General features: G+C 35.3%; 1 protein-coding gene across 1 annotated transcript in view; it reads right to left on the reverse strand.

Annotated features, from left to right (window-relative positions):
- Positions 1-21361, reverse strand: part of LOC114050239 (fumarate hydratase, mitochondrial) — a 31155-nt gene that overhangs the window by 6612 nt on the left and 3182 nt on the right. Inside the window, exons 2-8 of the mRNA XM_027871885.1 lie at positions 17955-18089; positions 12922-13032; positions 9923-10099; positions 7741-7923; positions 4946-5111; positions 3563-3766; positions 2200-2327 (exon numbers count right to left, since the gene is read on the reverse strand). Coding sequence (XP_027727686.1) covers positions 2200-2327; positions 3563-3766; positions 4946-5111; positions 7741-7923; positions 9923-10099; positions 12922-13032; positions 17955-18089 — 1104 coding nt within the window. The remainder of the gene's footprint in view (positions 1-2199; positions 2328-3562; positions 3767-4945; positions 5112-7740; positions 7924-9922; positions 10100-12921; positions 13033-17954; positions 18090-21361) is intronic.

The following is a 21361-nucleotide window of genomic DNA, read 5'->3' on the forward strand; positions in this document are numbered from 1 at the left end:
CACACACACACACACACACACACACACACACACACACACACACACACCCACACACCCACACACACACACACACACACACACACACACACACACACACCCTCATTTCACAAAATCCTGGCAGGAATTCTTCAGTAGAAATCCTGCTTTGCCTCATAACTTTTGCTTTCTCTGATAGAGATTCAGCAATGGCTAATAAAATATACTCTGGGAGAAGATGTAGCCTTGGCAGCAGAGACCTAGTATAAAGACTTCAGAAAACTAAAGAACTATGATGTTTTTTCTTTAAGGTGGGACACACATATTGAAAAGATACCTAAACAGTTTCAAGTTGTAAAGGACCAGAATCAACGGAATCCTAACTCAGAAAGGCTGCTGTTTCCTCATAACTGCAGGCAAACAAAATAAACAGAAAATGTGATAGGAGAAAGGAATCAAAGTAAAAGACTTACTTTGGATTAAAAAAAAAATTTTTTTTGGGTATGTGTGTGTGCACCTGATTGAATTATTAGGAGAGGAAGGGAGCTTTTACGTATTCTGCTAAGAAATTTATACTGAGGTGTAAATGGACTATATGAATGAATGTGGTCAAAATCTTTTTCTTCTGGATTGTGTTGGGTGCTGTTAGCCAAGAGTTAAGTGGCGAAACCTTGATAGAATCTTTTGGGAAAAATCAGGCCAAATACATCCTATGATTGGCCCAAGTCAGATTCACGTAACAAAACTGCTACTCTGTTTATACAATGGTATCTTTCACAAATCTCCAGAATTCTACCACAATTACACTTCCTGGTATCAAAGCACCCCTGGGTTTTCAAATGCCTTGTCAGGGAAACATAAGCCCTGGCAAGTGCTCCTAAGCTTTGGTCTTACTATAGGCCCCACAATAGATTTATATCTGTTGCCTAAGGCCCAAGGTGATGATAAAGTTTTGACCACAGAAATTCAAGAAAATTGTCTGCTACAATATGGAAGGGTTGCAATCTGTAATGCTAGAAGGAACACCTACATGGATGAAATCAGAGATCCTTAATATACTGAATTTCACAAAAAATCTTAGAATATTTTACAAATTAAAAGTGAATGGGTGATACACATCAATTATAGTCCTAAGTACTCAAAGAAGACTTGAGATTTTGTCACCAAATCCCTATTTGCTACTGTAAACTAAGGGTTCATAATTTCCTTTTTTTGTCCAGATCGGGTATGGGGAATATTTTTTTCTGAACCACCTTTAGCAGAAGGTATGTTTTGAAAGAATAGTGCATTGAATATGAGCACTTTCAGAGAAGAATAATTAAGACTTGATGGCAAACCCTTAGTGATTTACTTTTTAGAAGTATTTTAAATAGTGAAGATAAATTATGAGTTATGACCAAAGGTCATGCTTCCCAATGTAATTCAATTTAAAAATTTTTCTATATCAAACAAATACAAGTCTTTATGCCAGAAAATTCAGGTTAAATTTAAATTATTTGGCAAATGAGAATGTGAACATATCAGGTTATTTTATGTTTATGAAGTTCTTGAGATATTATTTGGTATGTTCCATGATTATCTTGTAATAGTTGGCATTAACATCCTTATACTTTATAAACTGAATAGTATATGGAAATAAAAAAGCTTGTCCAGGATTATAAAGCAAGTTAACAGCCCAAGAGGGTTACATGAGTCAGTACCTCTGATCCTCAGTTTCCTCCTCATAAAATGGGGAAAATACTCACAGTACCAACCATATCAAGCTGTTGTGAAGATCAAAAAAGATAATATATGTAAAGAGATTTGCAACCCTTAAGTGCTATGTAAGTGGCCAATTATCTTTATATCAACTAGACTTTTAAAAATGAGTTGTATTTACAGAACACATACTACATACATAGCACTAAATATTTAAAGGCCCTAGATGTGAATATGACTCATCTAAAATATTTTTAAACTATACTAAATATAATTATGCTAACTGGATGCATTGGAACATTGTTCCAAGGCGTTAAAATATCATCAAGTCACTTGAATTATGTACAAGACACCAACATTGATACCTAGGACTAATTGTTTAACAATAATACTCTTTTAGTATCTAAGCTGTATTTTTTTCCTGAGTATATAATATGGCATTTCAGGAATAATCTGTGAAAGAGATATACCAAGATAAATGCCTTTTAAAATCAAGATACATTAAAGATTAAATTTAAAGCTTACTATCATTGGTTTGAAAACATTCAACTCAAAATGTCCATTGCTGCCTCCAACTGTAACAGCAACATGATTTCCCATTACTTGTGCTGCAACCATGGTAACAGCCTCACACTGGGTAGGGTTCACTTTTCCTTTAAAAAGAGAAAGAAAAACGCTGCCAATGAAAGAGTAATTTCTAACACAACAATGGTTATATTATGTGTTATCTCCTTTGCTAGTCCCCTTCTTATCTTGCCCTCTCTTAGCTCGTTAAGCCTTTGCTCATGTCATATTCCTCCTCTATGTTTCAAAGAGTTTCTTGACCGAACTGTCTGTTGAAATCCCCTTCCTCCCTCATGGCCCAACTCAGATGCTACCTCCTATATGAAGCCTTCCCTGAACCTTCCTCCCTAAAATTTATCATAGTAACTTGTCTAGTTCTACCCCCATTATAGCATGTTGCTGTTGAGTCAGTTCAATCATGCTTGACTCTTCATGACCCTATTTGAGGTTTTCTTGGCAAAGACACTGAAGTGGTTTGTGATTTCCTTCTCCATCTCATTTTACAGATGAGGAAACTGAGGCAAACAGGGTTAAATGATTTGCCCAGAGTCACATAGCTAATAAGTGTCAGAGGCCAAATTTGAACTCAGGTCTTCCAGACTCCAGGCCTGGTTCTCTATCCACTGCACCACCTAGTTGCCTTTACAGCATACACTGTATCATATTCTCTCCCTTCTCATTAGATTGTACTCCATTCCTTGAGGGCAGGAGGCTATGCAGAGCATAATAATGCTTTTCACAAGATAGGTATTTGATATTTGTTGTAAGATTTTTTTAAGTCAAATAATTTGAAATGAAAAATGTAGACATAATTCTAAAAGTTTTTAAAATATATAACAAAGATGAGACCCTCACATTAGTGCAGAATCAGTAACACAACAAAAGTAGCCAGCGGCTTCAAACACTACTTCCCAGTGGGACAAGAAATTAGTCAAGGCCATGGCTAAGGGTCACAGTGGCTTAGACATTTACAAGCCAGTTTAGACTGCCACAACCCCTTTTAGACTGTTGCAATTATTCATCACGCAGAAATCTCCAATAGTAGCTTATACAGTATCTTGATAAATTTCACCATGATGCAATGGGAGGCTCGGCTTACAGCACCCTTGGAAGGTCTTTCCATAGCATGACAAAGTAAATGAGTAAATGCTTTGAACAGTTTCTCTTCGAAGTTTCATACCGTAGCAAAACATCCTAATAGAAACTTTATGCATCTCTTGCCTCATCACTTTTTGAATTACATGGTTACTGCTTCTAATAATAATGTGGGCAATAAAAAGACAAATTAAAAAGCTGAACTGAAATTTTGCCACTAGTTTGTTACCTGGCATGATACTGCTTCCTGGTTCATTCTCAGGTAAGATCAGCTCTCCTAGGCCTGAGCGAGGACCAGAACCCAGAAAACGAATATCATTTGCTATCTTCATTAGGCTACAGGCAATAGTGTTCATGGCACCACTCAGTTCAACTAGAGCATCGTGAGCAGCCAATGCTTCAAATTTATTTGGAGCAGTAACAAAAGGCAAACCTAAGAAAAAGGAGGAGAAGAAAAAGAATGACTTAAGATGGAATATCTTTTTAATCAGTACAGGCAAGCTAAATCAAGATGTAATTCTCTCCAAAAAGTCAAAATGTGACCAGAAATAAGATCTCAAAATATTAGAGAATTATCTCATTTCAAACAGCTAAACAGGTGATATATAGATATGCTTCAACCAGTGTTGGTTATAGGTATACCTCAGGTGCTTCATACCACCCCTAGGTACATCTAGCAGAACGATGGGGTCCAGGGTTCACCTTGGAATTAATCCTTGTCAGCTAATCTTTTTCTCCCTCAAAACTGGATTGAACTAAATGTCCTTCCCTCAGAATTCCACTATACACTATACTAATATGATAAATGAATCTGTTAAGAGTAACAATGGTTCATGAGTTATCATGCGCCACACTTCCCCAACCACCAAATACTACTTGCATTTTTAAAAAAAAAAAGGTTCTCTGGAGACTGCTACTGAGTAAAAGACAAGCTTAGGAAGGCCAGTAGGGGAAAACATTGTCTGTAAAGCAGATTTTTCTATACTCTTAAAAATGTATCACATGGCTACTATTTATTCCTTTTATTTATGAGACTGGCTTTGATTTAATGCTTGTCACAGAACTGTATAGTAACAAGCAACAACAGAACATATAGAATTTGGAAGCATAAATTAATTCACAGTGCCCCCTTTTCTTTAACAAGGGAGGGAATAACACTGTAAAGGAAATTTAAGATATGAGATGAGAAAATAGAAAAGAAACTAAGCAATTACTAACTAGCATCGAAAACACCACATTTACAGCACAAACAGAATTCCAAGTTCACCTATCATCCCACTCTCCTTTGAAGCTTGGGGAAAAAAATCCTTATGAGAAATATAAACTGAATAACTATTATAATAGAGTTAATGTAGTTTTCACAAGTAGATGTTAATTAAATTTTCTAAGTCCTCATAAAAAGAAGATTAAAAATGAAGAGGATTCTCATTAATATCTTCTGAGGTGGCTAACACAGGTCCTTAATACATTTATTAGAACTTGAAATTAGGAAGCAGTCAAGAAAAAATGGTAAACATTGATGTACTAATAACATAACATAATAAGCAAAAGCAACAACCGCTCAGACTGGCACAACATAAGCCAATGTTCAGTCCCACATTCATTCCCTCACCTGTAAGGGTGGCCACCTTTGCAGCCACCTTTTCCGCAAAGCCAATTCTGGTGTTTAGTCCTGTACCAACTGCAGTGCCTCCAGCAGCTAACTCATATACTCCTGGTAAGGCTGCTTTGATTCTTGCCATTCCATATTTTAGCTGTTGAACATAAGCACTAAATTCCTTTGAAGGCAGAGAAATCAAAGTAAAAATAACATAAGATAAATACTAAATCTTTTCTGCAGTCTACCCTAATAGCATTACACATATAGATCTGGCTTTCAAACAAACTTTACAGAATTTTTCTACCAAATCTTAGGCTATTCCAGTTACTTTGATCAGTAAAGTTTTTTTTTTTTTAATGAGGAAGAGAGGAAGTGCAAGAATTCTTATGTTGCGGAACAAATTCACTGCTAAAATTATAAAAGGTTTCATAGTCCAAAGAAAAGAGAACAAAAATAAACTTGACATAGAAAACTAAAAATAAAATGGATAAACTAATAGTTTACATGATTTTGAACAGGAAGAAATTTTAGAAATCATTTATTTCAACCCATTCATTTTACAGGTTAGGAAACTGAGGCACTGAAAACAAACTGAGGTCAATTAATTGCAAATCCAATGCTCTTTCCACTAAATCATAATCTTTTTCTTTATATCTACAAAATTACATTTTAATTTTTAATTCAAATCTATTAGGTTAAACAAATCAATCAATAAGAACCCAGCATTTAAGCACTTACAATGTGTCAGGAGCTCTGCTAGGCACAGGAGATAAATTAAAATCCTTGACTTCAAGGAGATTATACTTTCTTGTAAGTAATTTGGGGGCAGAGGGTGGCACTAGCAATTGGGGTAGAGGGAGATTAGGGAAATCAGGAAAGGCCTTATATTTGAGGTGGCTTTGACTTGAGCTTTAAAGAAATTATGGATTCTAAGAATTAGAAGTGAGAAGGGATAGTATGGAAACATAGCCTGTGACAATTTACTGAATATACTAGGGCAAAAATTAACTGGTGAGTCTTGGCACATTTTTATATTGAAAGAGAGGCTTAATAACTAGGCCAACACCACAAATTGGTATTAGAGAAAAAATAGTCTGAATTTGCAATCTTTTTCTCTACCTACTAAAAGTTACCTCCATCATATTCCTTTCAAATATTTCTATCTTCAAACAAATACAGAAAAGCAGGAACACTCAATTAGTACTATAATTGACATATAAAATATGACAAGATTGGGTGATGAAGTTCCAGATCTGTATGGTAATGACGGTAGCCACTTTAACTCCCTCATCTCTGGTGCATTATCTGCCAATTTCACTTTTTTTCATAGTAATAATATATACAGTATTTCCAAAAAAAATGTAGATGGTATTATAAGAGCAATCATCTATTGAAACTGTTGATAATAAGAAATCCAGCAAAGAAGACAGTAGTGTACAATCTCTAAACATGGATGATGATTATTGATAAAAAAAAGCAGAATAATAGCCTAACAAAGCAGGAGTTTTTAATGTAAGCATTTTCAATATCTGACACACACAAGAAAAACATGTTCTTCATATGCCACTTGAATTGGATCTCAACTTAATAAACTAAAGACAACTTAAAAACTTCAAAGATCCATAATTTCGTTGGCATGGGTACATCCTCTAACAATGTAGATTACAACCCTTATGTATCATAGGAAATTATCTTTATAAGCTACTGCAGTTAAAAATCCATCACCTAATGGCCAGCCTTCAGATAATGAGCCTCCATGCAGTCAGCTAAGCCAGTCCTAGGGCAACAAACCTACCCACAATCAAAATCTTTCCGAGAAGTAGGTAGGACCTACCAGAACTTCCATTCTGCTGCTGCAGCCTCTGAGAACTCAGGGTAATTTTAGTCAGTCCACAAGCATTTATTAAGTGACCACTGTTTGCCAGGCACCATGCCATGATTAGGCACTGAAATAACACCTTAGAGATATCTCTCTCTCTCTCTCATATACTATTGCTTAGCACCATCTGGATGGTGAGAAAGAAGTACTTTAAGAAATTTTCATAATTAACATCCACTCCTTTCCTTCCTGTTTCTTTTACCTATGAACTTCTAATAGGTAGCTTATAATGCCAGTTATTCATTGGACATATGCAACTATATGGTAAAATGTGTGTGCATACACACACACACACACACACACACATTTAATTCTCTCTCAAATTATTATAAGCCTTTTGAGAGCAGTGATTCTGAATCACAGAATCATGGAACACAAAACAGGAAGACATCTTAGATCATCTTGTGAAGACTTTTCATTTCGCAGATGAGGAAATATAGGGGGCAAAGAGGTTAAGTATCTTGCCCATCCAAACTAGGATTCTAACCTCTAAATTATCTTTAAACTTAGAAGCTCGTGCTTTATACTTTCATATCCCTCACATCCAGTAAATATTTGTAGGCATATGAAGATAACCTAGCAAATTGGAAAGTGCTTATCCTTCCACATGTGGACAGAATAGTACACAAAGTAAGACTGAGCTAAAATAAACAAAATAAAAAGGATGCTTATCTTTAACCTACTCAGTAAAGAAAGAGATCACAGAAATGTCTCAAGTAGCAAATGGATTAATATCTAAGAACTTCTTACTGACTATAAATGCAAAAGCAGAACTCTTTGCTAATGAATTGTATAAATTGCTATATAAAGCCTCTGAAATAATGTTAACTTAAATACAGTGATAACTAAGTACTACAAAATATTTTAGCAGTATCATGCATTTACAAATCTTCTTAATGAATACATTTTTTTGTTGTTGATGTCTTACCTGCCCAAGAGTAAGCGGAACAGCATCCTGTGTATGAGTACGCCCAATTTTAATTATCTGGGAAAATTCTTTGGACTTGGCATCTAGAGCATCATGAAGCTTCTGCAGTCCAGGTAATAATACTTCGTGGACTTCTGTTGCAGCAGCAATATGCATTGCTGTGGGAAAACTGTCATTTGAGCTCTGTTTAAAAAAAAAGAAAGTTAAAATCAGAAGTACAGAAAAAAAATACCTGAAGTATTGAGTTACTGAGGAAATGCAATGTATCACTACACAAATCTAAGCCCACCTAAAATTTATTCACGTTTAACTGACCATCTACCAATGGTAGGAGATCAACACAGAAGGAATAATCTGGTGAGTTGTTCCTTCCATTGTACCACTCACTAGGTATCAACTTCTTAGGTCACATGATTCTTTCTGTTTCTTTTAAGTCTCACTCTAATTCAATTGCTTAAGACTGACCTGCTCTAGAATCAAGTCTAAAATGGAAAGATCTGAGATAGGTTCACACTGAAGTATTTGATAGACAATACCAAAGAAACAAAGAGTAGTTGATGTCTCTGTGTATTAATTCTATTTCAAAAATACTAAATACAAATCTTAAATTTTAAAAATTAGAGCTATGACGTTTAATTTAAAGGCTTATTTTAAATATCCTTTAAGTATCCAAAGAATATTAAAAATCACAACACTGCAGAAGTAATTTTTAAAGAAAAAAAAAAGACATCTCCATACCCACCCAAAGCAAAACTGAGATAAAGGAAGAGCTGACTTTGCAATCTGATGTTCCCTGCTCCTTCAACAAGGGATATGGTAACTACATTTCTTCACTAAAGTGGTGGTTTCTAAGTGCTGATTTTTAGAAAATCTTCCCAACCTGTATTGTAACCTCTTGTACTGGTACATTACCAACAGAAGCCAAGAAAAGGAAAATGTGTGTACACATAATTTAAACTTTAACAGGTCTGCCTTTTTTGATCCAAACAAAGTTGTATTGCTTAATACACATGTATGGATGAGGGTGAGTGTATAAATGCCTTTTTGCCATTTTATAACATTTTCCATTTTAACTAGTATTCTATTTTAAAATTCCATTAAATATTTTACCAATTTTATATCAGTGACAATAATACATAAACAAACATAAAAAAATGTATGTGGGGGGGAGGAAGAGGGGAAAAGAACAAAGTAAAAAGTACACGGCAGAGAGAACAAAAGAAAACTTACAAGGAAGCAAACAAAAGATGGACAGCTCTCAACACAATGTGGAGATTTATTATATAGGCTTTCTTGAAATTGAAATTTATTGCTATATATTTTGAATCCTCTCTCATGTTCTGCTGTGTACATGACAATGCTTTTCTTATTTTGCATTATTTTAGTTCTAACATTTGTTTCTTTTTTCTTTTCTTATTTTGTATTTAAGTTTAAAATTTAAAAAATTTATAAAAAATGTGCTTTGGAAAGTAAGTTCTGCCCCTAAAGTGTACTCAATTTACCTAAAATAGTATCCCCGCCCATCAAACTAAATAACTCTCCAGGAAGAAAGAGAGAAAACACTGAAATGGAAAGGTAACGGAGAAGAGGGACAGTGTCATACTTCTATCCTCTCTCCCCCTCTCCCACATCCCTTTCTAAATTTTATATCTGTTCCAAAAGAAACATGACAGCTTCCTTTCTAAAGTTCTATAAAGTAAGGAATTTGAAAATAGGAACTGCTTAAATGACAATTTAAAAGGAATAGAGACTGGATCTATGATTTCACTGAAAAAGAGAACTCCCTCTTCCAGTGAAAGTTGGCACCTTTTCCTGCAACAGCAAAGAATATGAAGTGATTCACAGAATCACACAGCAACCCAGGGTCGAAGGCATCACTGTGGCTGCCTCTAATTTAAAAGATTAATCTAACTTTCATTGTGTTTAGAACATCTTCAAGACGTTGAATTTGTATGCAAAAATGCATCATTCCCCCCAAAAAATGATTTCTAGGAAATCTGAGAAAAATACAATCAAGACTAATGTTTCAAAAAAAGATACCTAATGAGAAGTCTTCTTATTAAAACAAATGAGTAACATAACCTACTTTGTTTTTAAAGAGGCTTAACTTTTGCTTTCCAAAGAACGTGTGCTATTCCTTTCACCTTACAATAAAAGAAAAAAGTTGAAACTATATACTAACCTGGCTTTTATTGACATGATCGTTAGGATGCACAGGATCCTTGCTCCCCAGTTTTCCTCCTAATATTTCAATTGCTCTATTGCTAATAACTTCATTGACATTCATATTTGTTTGGGTTCCAGACCCAGTCTGCCACACCACAAGAGGAAAATGGTCATTTAATTTGCCATCTATTACCTGTAAAAAGTTAAAAAAAAAAAAAGATTAATTTTTAAAAACACAATTACATGCCAAAAATTTTGCCTATTTTTCATTCTGAGTCTATTAACTATTATTTATAAATTCCTTATTTGTTATAAGTAAGCTTATCTTTTTTCTCAACTGTTACCTATGCTCCTTCCCTTTTCCCTTCCTCAGTGTAACTTATGTCACACAACATGTATGTTAAATGCTGATAAACTGAAATGACTTCAGACTTTCCTGGTATGAAAGTTCAAAATAAGTAAACTGTGAAATGTGCCAATCCAAAAAGCTAACACAATCTTAGGCTGCATTAAGAGAAGCATAGTGTCCAAAAGGAGGGAGTTGATAAGTCCACTGTATTCTTTCCAGGCCAGACAACATCTGGAGCATTGTTTTCAGAAGTAGGTGCCCCATTTTAGAAAGGACTGACATCTGTTTCCAAAAAAGGATGGTCAGGATGCTGAGGGCCCTGGAGACCATGCAATATGAGGAGAAGCTGAAGAATGGAGGCAGGAAAGCACAGTAGAAAGGGGGCTGGATTTAGATCCAGAGGATTTAGATTTGAATCCTGGCTCTGCTACTTTTACTATGGACCCTTGAGCAAGTTATTTAATATCTCTGGGCCTCGGTTTCCTCATCTGTAAAATGAGAGACCTCCGAAGTCCCTTCCAGATCTAAGTTCTATGATTCTATGACCTTGGGACATGAACAAGAGACTTAGAGGGGTCATAACTGTCTTCAAGTGCTCAAATGGCTGTCATGGAAGGGGCATCAGACTTACTCTGCTTGAACACAAGGAAAACTAAGAGCAATCAATGGGAGTTGCAAAAAGGAAGATTTTGACTTAATAGAAGAAAAAAGATTATTAAAAAATCAAAGTCGAACAAGAGTAGAATGGGCATCCTTAGCAGGGAATGCCTTTCTCTCTTCTGTTGAGAAGCACAGAGAGCAACGATTCTGAGTTTATCAGCAGCAGACCCCGAGGTGCTACAGGGTTATGACAAAAAGTCCACATAGTCCATAGGTAAATAAAAATAAGCAAACATTCTTTTTATAAAGTGAACATTAGGCACATATTACATCTATTACTGTTTTCAAATGTGATCTCTGTTGTCATTATATAGGTGCACTTTAAAGTATTGACTAAATTTAGTGATTTTTTTGCTGTTATACATATTCTCAGTCATCAGATACCAATACAACCTAATTTCTATCATGTGGGGGTCCACAATTTTCAAAAAATATACTTAAAAGAAGCCTTCATTCTTGTCAAGGATGGAAACCACCTGAAGTAGAGGAGATTCTTGTTTATCTATAGACCAGACTATATGGTCTGCCTTATTTAATTTTAGAATTTGCAGGTGAAAGTAACAATATTGTAAGAATGATCAACAGTGAAAGACTTACCTACTCTGATCAATACAATGATCCACAACAATTCTAAAGAACTCACGATGAATAAACACCCAGAGAGAGAAGTGATGGACTACGAGTGCAGAATGAAGCAGATTGTTTTTCCACTTTTTTTCTTGCCATTTTTTGGCAACATGGCTAATATGGAAATATGTTTTGCATGACTACTACGCATGTATAATGGATTTCATAATGCATGCATTCTTAGTGGGTGGGGAAGGGAGTGGTGGGAGAATTTAGAACTCAAAAGTTAAAAAAAGCTAAAAATAAATTAATTTTTAAAAAAAAGTTGAGAATTTGTAGGCGAATCAGGGCCACAGAAGCATTAATACTGTATTCTACAAATATTTTAAAACATAAACCCTAATTTTCCTAAATAGTACAATTACTGCAGTGTTGCAAATTTGAAACAAGTAAATTCAAACAAATAAAAAAAACCCTACCATTTCTGCATCTATAAGGTCTAGTCAATTAAGAAAGAGATACCCTACCTGTTAAGGCTGAGATTCATTTTTTCAGCACAGGCATATTTGTTTTTAGCTGCTAGATTGAAACCCGACGGATAGATCAATTAGGGTCAGCATAACAGTATACTAGTAACTTGAATGGTAAATCATGGATAGGTATTTCTTCATCTCATGGGTCACCTAATAGATGCCCAGCATTTGGCAGCTGCCTATGCTAGAAGCTGGCGATATCCATGCTTTAGATTAATTTGAGTTTGCATATATTTTTTAACATTAACTATATACTCCTCCTAGTTTAAAAAAGACAAATAAATAACTGGAGAAGTTCATTACTTAAAGCAATCAATTCTTTAGATAAGAAAATACAAGGAAAAAGAAATTATCAGTGAAAAATACACTTAACTTGGGAGCCACAAAAAACTCTGGATTCAAATTCTCATCAAAACACTTACTAGCCAGGTGACTGGGCCTATCACTTAACCTTTCTGATTCAATGTAAGAAAAATCTCTGAACCTCAGTTTCCTCATCTGTAAAAAGAGATGATAACAACAGCATTAAATTATTGCTGTGAGGAAAGCATTTTTGCGAAATATCATGTGATGTGATTTGTTATTAAAAGCATAATATCCAAGTAAGTTTTTTTCATAGTTACTAAAATCTTAAAGTTAAAGAAAGAAGGTCTGGAGGCTAAAAAATAAAAGCTTAACCACAACACCAGGCAAAACTACCATTGGGAAAGAAAAAAAGCAAAAACGAAACTGCAAAACCATGTCCTGACCCAGGAAAACAAGTCATACTGTTTTTTAAAAAAATTTATCTTCGCAAAATAATGCTCCATAGTGGCCTTCCCCCAATCTATGCAGATTTAAAAAAAAATCATTAACAGAATCTGGTATAGGTCTGATGATATAAAAGAAACATTTAGCACCTCCTACCTCATCTGCCGCCTTTATAATTGCACCAGCAATCTTTGGATCAAGGCCATAATCCTGGTTTACTTCAGCAGCTGCCCTCTTGAAGATGCCAAAGGCTTTTATGACTGGGATCTGTAATTATATTTAGAGTGTTTCTCAAAATGCCCATTATGTTTATTGGTTATGCAGGTTTAAAAACTGAGGTCAGTAATAAAATTAATATCAAGATAATTTCAAATATACTTAGAAGATAAAGATTATAGTTGGTATATAACCAATGACAGATCATAATAATGAGCTTACTTGTACAAGTATGCAAAACGATTGCTTTTTTTTTTAAAAGAATCTAATATATGTATCTCTTCACCCCCCCAAAAGTTGTTCATATGCTTCAATAGCTGATTTTATCAATGTGTTTATTCCCCACAATGGTACAGAACTCATCTACCCCTTCTCATCCTGGGTGATTTTAATCTATGTCCTCCCATAAATCCTCCAGAAAGAACACACTGAATATACTAGAGGCCTTCTATTAGATCTTTTAATATTTTGTGAATACTTTGGCTATCCATCTGTTACCCCTCTCTCATGATGTGACCCACTTCATTTCCTGATCATATATTTCCCAGATGACATCTTCTATGCCACTTTTTATGCACAGGTCCCTGTTAGAAATATGCTATAGCTTTTTATGCCCACTGTGTATCTCTCTATTGACCCACAATTTTGATCTTGAAAATGGTGTTCCTTACCATCCTCTTGAGCTATGATCCTGTATCTCACCTCCCTTTTCACAGGTAGAATCTTTGAAAAAGTCATCTACACTTACTGTCTCTACTCCCTTACCTCCTACTCACCTCTCAACAGCCTAAAATCTGGCTTTTGATTTTTACCTCTATACTGCAATGGCTCTTTCCAAGGTAATAATTTCTGAATTTCTAAATTCTATGGTCTTTTCTCCATCCTTATCTTTCTTGACTTCTTGGTAACTTCTGATACTAATGGCCTTAACTCTTTCTGGATACTCTCTCTTGGTTTCCACATATCACTACCAGGAAAACTCTGGTATTTAAAAGATGATGTTTGTTTTGAGAAGCATCCTACAATGGAAAGAACTGCACGATGTCCAAAATGCAAGAGCCCACTTCTCTTTCTCTTACTCAGTTCAGAGTCCAAGTCCGTGTCCATTTGCAGCGTCTGTCTGAGATAAAGGTATTGATAAGCAAATTCAACAGACTGCACTTCCAATTCCATGTCATGGTTTATGCAATAGGCTTTATTTATTCCTTGACCAAGTTTGAGCAGTAGTTAATTTTTTTGAGGTCCTGTGTTATTCTAGTTCTTGGTACAATATCATTCATAAGGGCATCTGAATGACATCACCATTTATACTTTTCCCACCTGGCCTCCATTTAAGACAGCTACAGAGACAAACATCTTAAAAACATACTTGTATTTTCTATCTCATCTGATAATGATAGTCAAAAGGTCTTTGAACTAAGATTCCTCTATTCATTCCTAGGAAGGAAATTAAAAATAGTGCACAGTAGGAGCTCATAAACTTCTATAACATTCAGTAAATTGTGTGACTCAAGATGTATCTGCTATGTAAAACTGTTTGTGAAAGTCTGACTGTTCTCTTTCCATATGTTCATCAAGGATATCCTTGATATGTCCATGGTTGTTCTCATAAAGATTTTATCAAGATAAGAAAGTAGATATATGGGACAGAAATTATCTTCTTTATCACTGCTTTTTTTCCCCCCAGTGGGGTGGGATGGTGTAAATCTGATTCTTTCCACTTGTTCCTTTTTTCAAGTATGTTGAAAATCAATCCCTCAAAATGTTTCCAAGAATCTGTTGTTGCCAGGAGACATCTCTTCTAGCTAGCTAACTGCGGATATAACTTGTCCAGTCTAGCTGATCTTTATAATTTTTTCTAAATGTCATTTCTATTTCCTCATATCTGCCTTAGTTTCCTCATCTGTGAAATGCAGCTAACAATAATACCTATCTACCAGAATTATTGTGAGGATCAAATGAGATAATATTTGTAAAGTACTTTGCAAACTTTAAACTGCTATGTAAATGCTCGCTATTATTATTATTACATCATATAGCATTATTTAGGACCTTGATATTAGGCCAAATACTTTTGGACTATTCCAAAATAGTTTTGGGCAGTTCTATGGTCATGATGATGAAAACAGACCACTGTAAGGACAATAATAGATTTATTTTCAAATTTTCTATTTATTATTATTCTCTACTTTTGTCTTGGAATGATCTAATTCATCCTCAAACTAAGCTCTCTACAGACTCATTTTTTTTCTTCATTGTTCTTTGAGTATTGTTTTTTGAGGCAGCCATTAACTGTAATCTAAAGATTCCCTTTCATAATGTTTTACAAATGAACCTGCAATCTAAATTATTGTTCCCTTGGCTGCTACATGCCTCCTCTTGATAAGGAGACCCTGCTAGCTGAGGTGGTTTGTTAGTTGTTTTATTCTCCCTATTGTGGTGATTAATTTATATGAGTTAAATTTCTGTAGGAGACAGTGATAAGTAGTGGCAATGTCTTTTCCTTTACCTCTTTCTCATTTTTCAGTGCCAAGTTTTTTGTTTTGTTTTTTTAAATAAATAGGGTGGATAAATAAATTTTAAAGCATTTATTAAGAGCTCACTATGTGCCAGGCACTATACTAAGTGTTGGGGATAAAATATAGAAAAGCAAGACAGTTTCTGCCCTCAAGGAACTTAGATTCTAATAAGAGAGACAGAATACCTAGGGGATCTATGGCCAAGAGTTTTGGTCTATAGGAGTACAGCAGTAGAGAGGTAATCCACAGGTGGTCAATTAGCATGCTCTTACATGAAGCAATGCTACAATTTATTTGATTACTATGCCTAAAGTAAGAGGTGTAAAGATGAGAGAAGAGGAGCAGGGCATATAGCAAGATGGCCTGGGTGGATGGCTACAAAGGATTGATGCAAATGTAATTGCACAGAGGCACCTTCCCATATTTCAGCCTTTCCCCTTGCACTAAAGTGATTTTGACATTTACTTTAATAAGTCGATGGTTTGTCTATATGTTAATAGATGATATTAGGAACCAGTCATTTCACAAGTCATTTTCACTTTTTGTGGCTGTGGTCGGTGCTCACTCTATCCAATGCTTTCCATTTCTATTCTAAAAGAGGGTATGTAGTATATGTAGACTCAAGGCTACTGTAACATAGTCTACTAGCTTTTAGTTTCTCTTTTTTTCTTAACAATGAACTTTACCTTCCAACCTATTTTTCACTAACCTCTCCTAAAACCACCAAATCACACACTGAATATTAATGTATGTATTGATATGCTTTTGGAAGACACGGTCAAGTTCTACATGGAATTTCTGAACCTCTCATCCTCTGCAATGGACATTCATACAAGCTTCATGGTGGTCTTGTCGCTTATGCTTATCATGAAGATTCCCAGTATCTCAGGAAATATTTTTTGTTGTCCTCAGGCACATGATGAAACCAAATCTTCCAACTTTTTTATATGTCTCTATATGAGTTTGTAGAGAGCTTAGGTTGAGGATGAATTAAATCAGACCATTCCAAGACAAAAGTAGAGAATAATAATAGAAAATTTGAAAACAAATCTATTATTGTCCTTACGGTGGTCTGTTTTCATCATCATGCAACAGAACTGGATAAAACTGTTCTAGAATAGTCCAATAGAGCATCTGTGAATGATCTTTCCATTCAGCTGCAACTTCTTTGTCTTCCTATTTCATTTATAATGTGATTCACTGTTTAAATTTTATATTCTCCAGTAGTCCCTCATTACCAAGTGCCTGCTTAACATCTTCATGTGCGTATATTTTTCTAGGGCTATAGATTTAGAGCTGGAAGGAACTGTGGAGGTCATCTAGTCCAACTCCTTATTTTACAGATCAGGAAATTGGGGCCCAGAGAAGTAATGTTTCCAAGGTCACCTAGATAGTTAAGTGGCAAACCTAGGATTTCAGCCCAATTCCTCTAAGTCCAGACCCAGTGCGCCTTCCACAGCACTATGATGTCCCATGTGCATTTTAAACTCAACATATCAAAGAAAGAAGTGATACTTTCTCCTATATCTATCCCTCCTCTCAATTTCCCTATTTCTGTTAAGGACGCTACCATCTTTCCAGTGAGGTTTGCAAGATGGCCTGGATGGATGGCTACAAAGGACTGGTACAACTATAACTGCACAGTGGTATCTCCCCATGTTTCAGCTTTTCTCCTAGTACTGAAGTGATTTTGACATTTACTTTAATTAGTCAATGGTTTGTCTACACCTTCATAGATGAGTCATTTTGATTCTTTTGCCTCTCTCACTTCTCAAATCACCTGCAAAGTCTCGTCAACTTTATCTCTAGAGCAACGCTCACATCCATTCCCTCACAGAGCTGCCAACCAAGTTCAGGACTTCAAAAAGTTTTTCATAGTATTCATTACCCCTTATGATATTATTGTAGCTTCCTAATGAGTCCCCAGGCTTCGAGTTTCTTTCCTCCAATCCACTCTCCACAAAGCTAATAGACTGAGACGTCTAAAGCACAGATTTAACCCTGTCACTCCTTTACTCAAGTCTTTATGGTGGTTCCTTATTGTCTCTAGTATAACATACAGACTCCACTTACTTAATTGGGCTCCCATCTATCTTCTCAGTCTTATTTTACCTTAATCTCAATCACTCACTTTCCATTTTATTTGTATCACCCTGGCAGGGATTCTCTGTATACGACATGCCATCTCCTGATGATGTGCCTTTGCACTGACTGGCCCAATGCTGTGATGCACTCCCGCCTCTAAGGCTCTGAGAGGTCCCTTTCAATTCTAAGATTCTATAATTCTTGACATCATTATGCATATGTAAAACACACCATGATATTAAATTTTAGAAAGCTCCAACTTCTTTTATTTGAATGGAGAGAAACAGATCTTAAACATCTTAAGTTTAACAATCCTAATAGCTTTTCAGTTCAAATTATGATAATAATCTTCCAACAAAAGTTACTCACTGGCATCCTTTCTGTTACACCTCCAATCTTAAAATTTAATGTAGATCTCACTGTCTGGGCACCATAATACTTATCACTTGGGACTTTGAGTTCGCCAAAAGTATCATACTCAATCCGGAATGAGTCTTGGCTTGCCTAAGGAAAAAGATTATCAGATATATGGGTTAGAAGACAATATTGTAAATAATAAAATCAACTGTTAGGAGTAAAGACATCACTTTTACAAGTCAGAAAAGGCTTGAAATTACATTTAAATTCTGTCTTGTTCACTCTTACACCTAGTTTACCATTTTGTGAATAATTTCAGAAGTATTTCTTATATTTCAAAGTTCACATTCAAAATATTTTTGTCAAAATAAGAACAAGATGCATAGGCACACTGGAAAGAAAAAAGTCAAAAGGCAGCCTGCCTATCAATTGTGCTTTGACCAATTAACATTATGAAGAGAACTGCCTCTCATTCTACTTTGTCTTTTTCAAAAAAACCCAAACAGGAAAAATTCCCCAGAATTTAAAGAAAAGTGTAGTTGTATATCCCTGAGAGGGAAGTACCATTACTATCCCCATTTGAAGGAAATAAAGAACTGAAGAGAAATCACCGTCTCCCAGAATAAGGACAGAGCTGGGAGTTTTCAAACATGGAGGAAGAGGAAGGGGTGGGAGAAGTGGGTATCCCACAAACTCAACTACACACACACACACATAAAACTCAACAAGGAAATAGGCAGGGAAGGGGGTGGAAGAATAGGGAGGGTAGAATAGGTGAGGATATAAACATAACAAATTCCAAAGGAGTAAGGTGTATGCATTAAAAAGCAAGGACTGTAGCTGAGGCCAATTAAGTAACTTGCCCAAGGTTGCTCATCTATTACACATCTGAGGCAGGATTTGAACTAAGATCTTCCTGACTTCAAGTCCAGCACTCTATCCACTATGCCACCCCTCTGACTCCAATTACAGAATAAAAATCTGGAATCTAGATATGATACTAGTTTCCTTTCTAGGCAGGAGATTTCAAAAAACTATGTGAAATGTCTGGCTTGCCCATACATGTCTATAGTTAATGTTTATAAATCTGATGATGTGATTCAGTGACATATCAAAGTAACTTTTAATAAGAAAAATAATTTTGCTCCTAGGGCCTGAAAGTTTATGAGCTACACTGAGGCAGCAGGTAAAAGCCTGGGCCTGGAGTCAGGAAGACCTGACTTCAAATCCAGCCTCAGACACTTACTAGATATGTGACTCTCGGCAAGTCACTTAACCCTGCTTGCTGCAGTTTCCTCATCTACAAAACAAGCTGGAGAACGAAATGGCAAACCATTCCAATATCTTTGCCAAGAAAAGCCCAAGTAGAGTCATGAAGAGTTGGACATGACTGAAAAACAACTGAACAACAATTCAATGAAATAGAAGGACTTCAAGCTTTCACAAGGACAAGAAAAGAATTAAATAAAAAATCTGACCTTCAACACAAGACCCAAGAAAGCCTTAAAGAGGAAAAGAAAATGTAAGGGATTCAATAGAACTAAACTATTTACATCCCTACATGGAAGACGATACTTATAATTCTTAAAAATGTACCATTAATAGTGCAGCTAGAAGGAACATAAATAGACAGAGGGCACAAGTATAAGGCAAATTTGAGAGAATGACATAAAAATAATTAAGGGATGAGAAAGAGGAGTACACTGGGAAACTAACTAGGTACAGACCAACATCTTACACCATATACTAAGATAAGGTCAAAATGGGTACATGATTTAGACATTAAGGGTGACACCATAAGCAAATTAAAAGAGCAAGGAAGAATCTACCTGTCAGATCTATAGAGAAGGGAAGAACTCATGACCAAGCAAAATACAGAGAACATTACAAAATGTAAAATAATTTTGATTTTATTAAATTAAAAAGCTTTTGCACAAACAAAACCAATGCAACCAATATTAGAAGGAAAGCAGAAAGTTGGGAAACAATCTTTACAGCAAGTGTCTCTGATAAAGGCCTAATTTCTCAAATATAGAGAACTGAGTCACATTCATAAGAATACAAGCCATTCCCAAATTGATAAATGGTCAAAGGACATGAACAGGAAGCTTTCCGATGAAGAAATCAAAGCTATATAGAAGCACATGAAGAAGTGCTCTAAATCACTTTTCATTAGAAAAATGAGAATTAAAACTACTCTGAGGTACCACCTCACAACTATCAAATTGGCTAATATGACAAAAAAGGAAAATGTAAATGTTGGAGAGAATGTGGGAAAATTGGGACACTAATGTGTGGTTGGTAGGGCTGTGAACTGATCTAGTCATTCTGGAGAGCAATTTGAAACGATGCCTAAAGGGCAACCAAACTGTGCATACCCTTTGATCTAGCAATACTACTACTAGGTCTGCATCTCAAAGTGATTATAAAAAAAGGAAAAGTACCTAAATGTGCAAATATTTATAGCAGCCCTTTTCATGGTGGCAAAATACTAGAAATTGAGGGGATGTCCATAAATTGGGAAAATGGACCACCAAGTGGTATATGAGTGTAATGGAATACTATAGTGCAATGAGAAATGATGAGCAGGCAGATTTCTAAAAAAACCTGGAAAGACTTGTAAGAACTGATGCAAACTGAAATGAGCAGAACCAGTAAAGCATTGTATACAACACCAACAACACCGTGTGATGATCAACTATGAATGACTTAGCTCCTCTCAGCAAAACAATCATCCAAGATGAGTACAAAGGACTCACAACGGAAAATGCTATTCACATCCAGATAATGAACTGATAGACTCTGAAAGCAGATCGAAGCATACTTTTTTCACTTACATTATTCTTTTTCATGATTTACTTTTGATCTGTTTTTTCCTTCACAACTGTGACTAATATGGAAATGCTTTACATGATAGCACATGTATAGCCTATATCAAACTGTCTACCATTTCAAGAATAGGTAAAGGGAGGGAGAGAGAAATATTTGGAACTCAAAATCTTGTAAAAATGACTGCTAAAAACTGCCTTGACACGTAATTGGGAAAAAACAAAATACTATTAAAAAAATGTTACAACAGATGCAATGCAGAAGTAGATATAAGAATCCAGCTGTTTTATATTACACTAGACAATTTGCAAAAATATATGAAATACCAGTCTTCTTCTTAAATTTTTGTTTTAAAAAGTTATTTTTCATAAAAATATTTTGTTACCATAAAAGGGGTTTATTATGTTTATGAATATTTTTAAATGATCAGTTTTAATTTCTATTATGGTAAATATCAGTAGATATAATCCATATAAACAAAAGCCCTTTGGGATCTTCAATAATTTTAAAAGTATAAAGGGGTCCTGAGATCAAAAGGTCTGACAACTGCTAAACTGGAACATTGGTCTAATGTTGTTTTATTATACATA

The sequence above is a fragment of the Vombatus ursinus genome, unplaced genomic scaffold, assembly GCF_900497805.2.
Source record: "Vombatus ursinus unplaced genomic scaffold, bare-nosed wombat genome assembly UNPS02014798.1, whole genome shotgun sequence".
Taxonomy (NCBI): Eukaryota; Metazoa; Chordata; class Mammalia; order Diprotodontia; family Vombatidae; genus Vombatus; species Vombatus ursinus.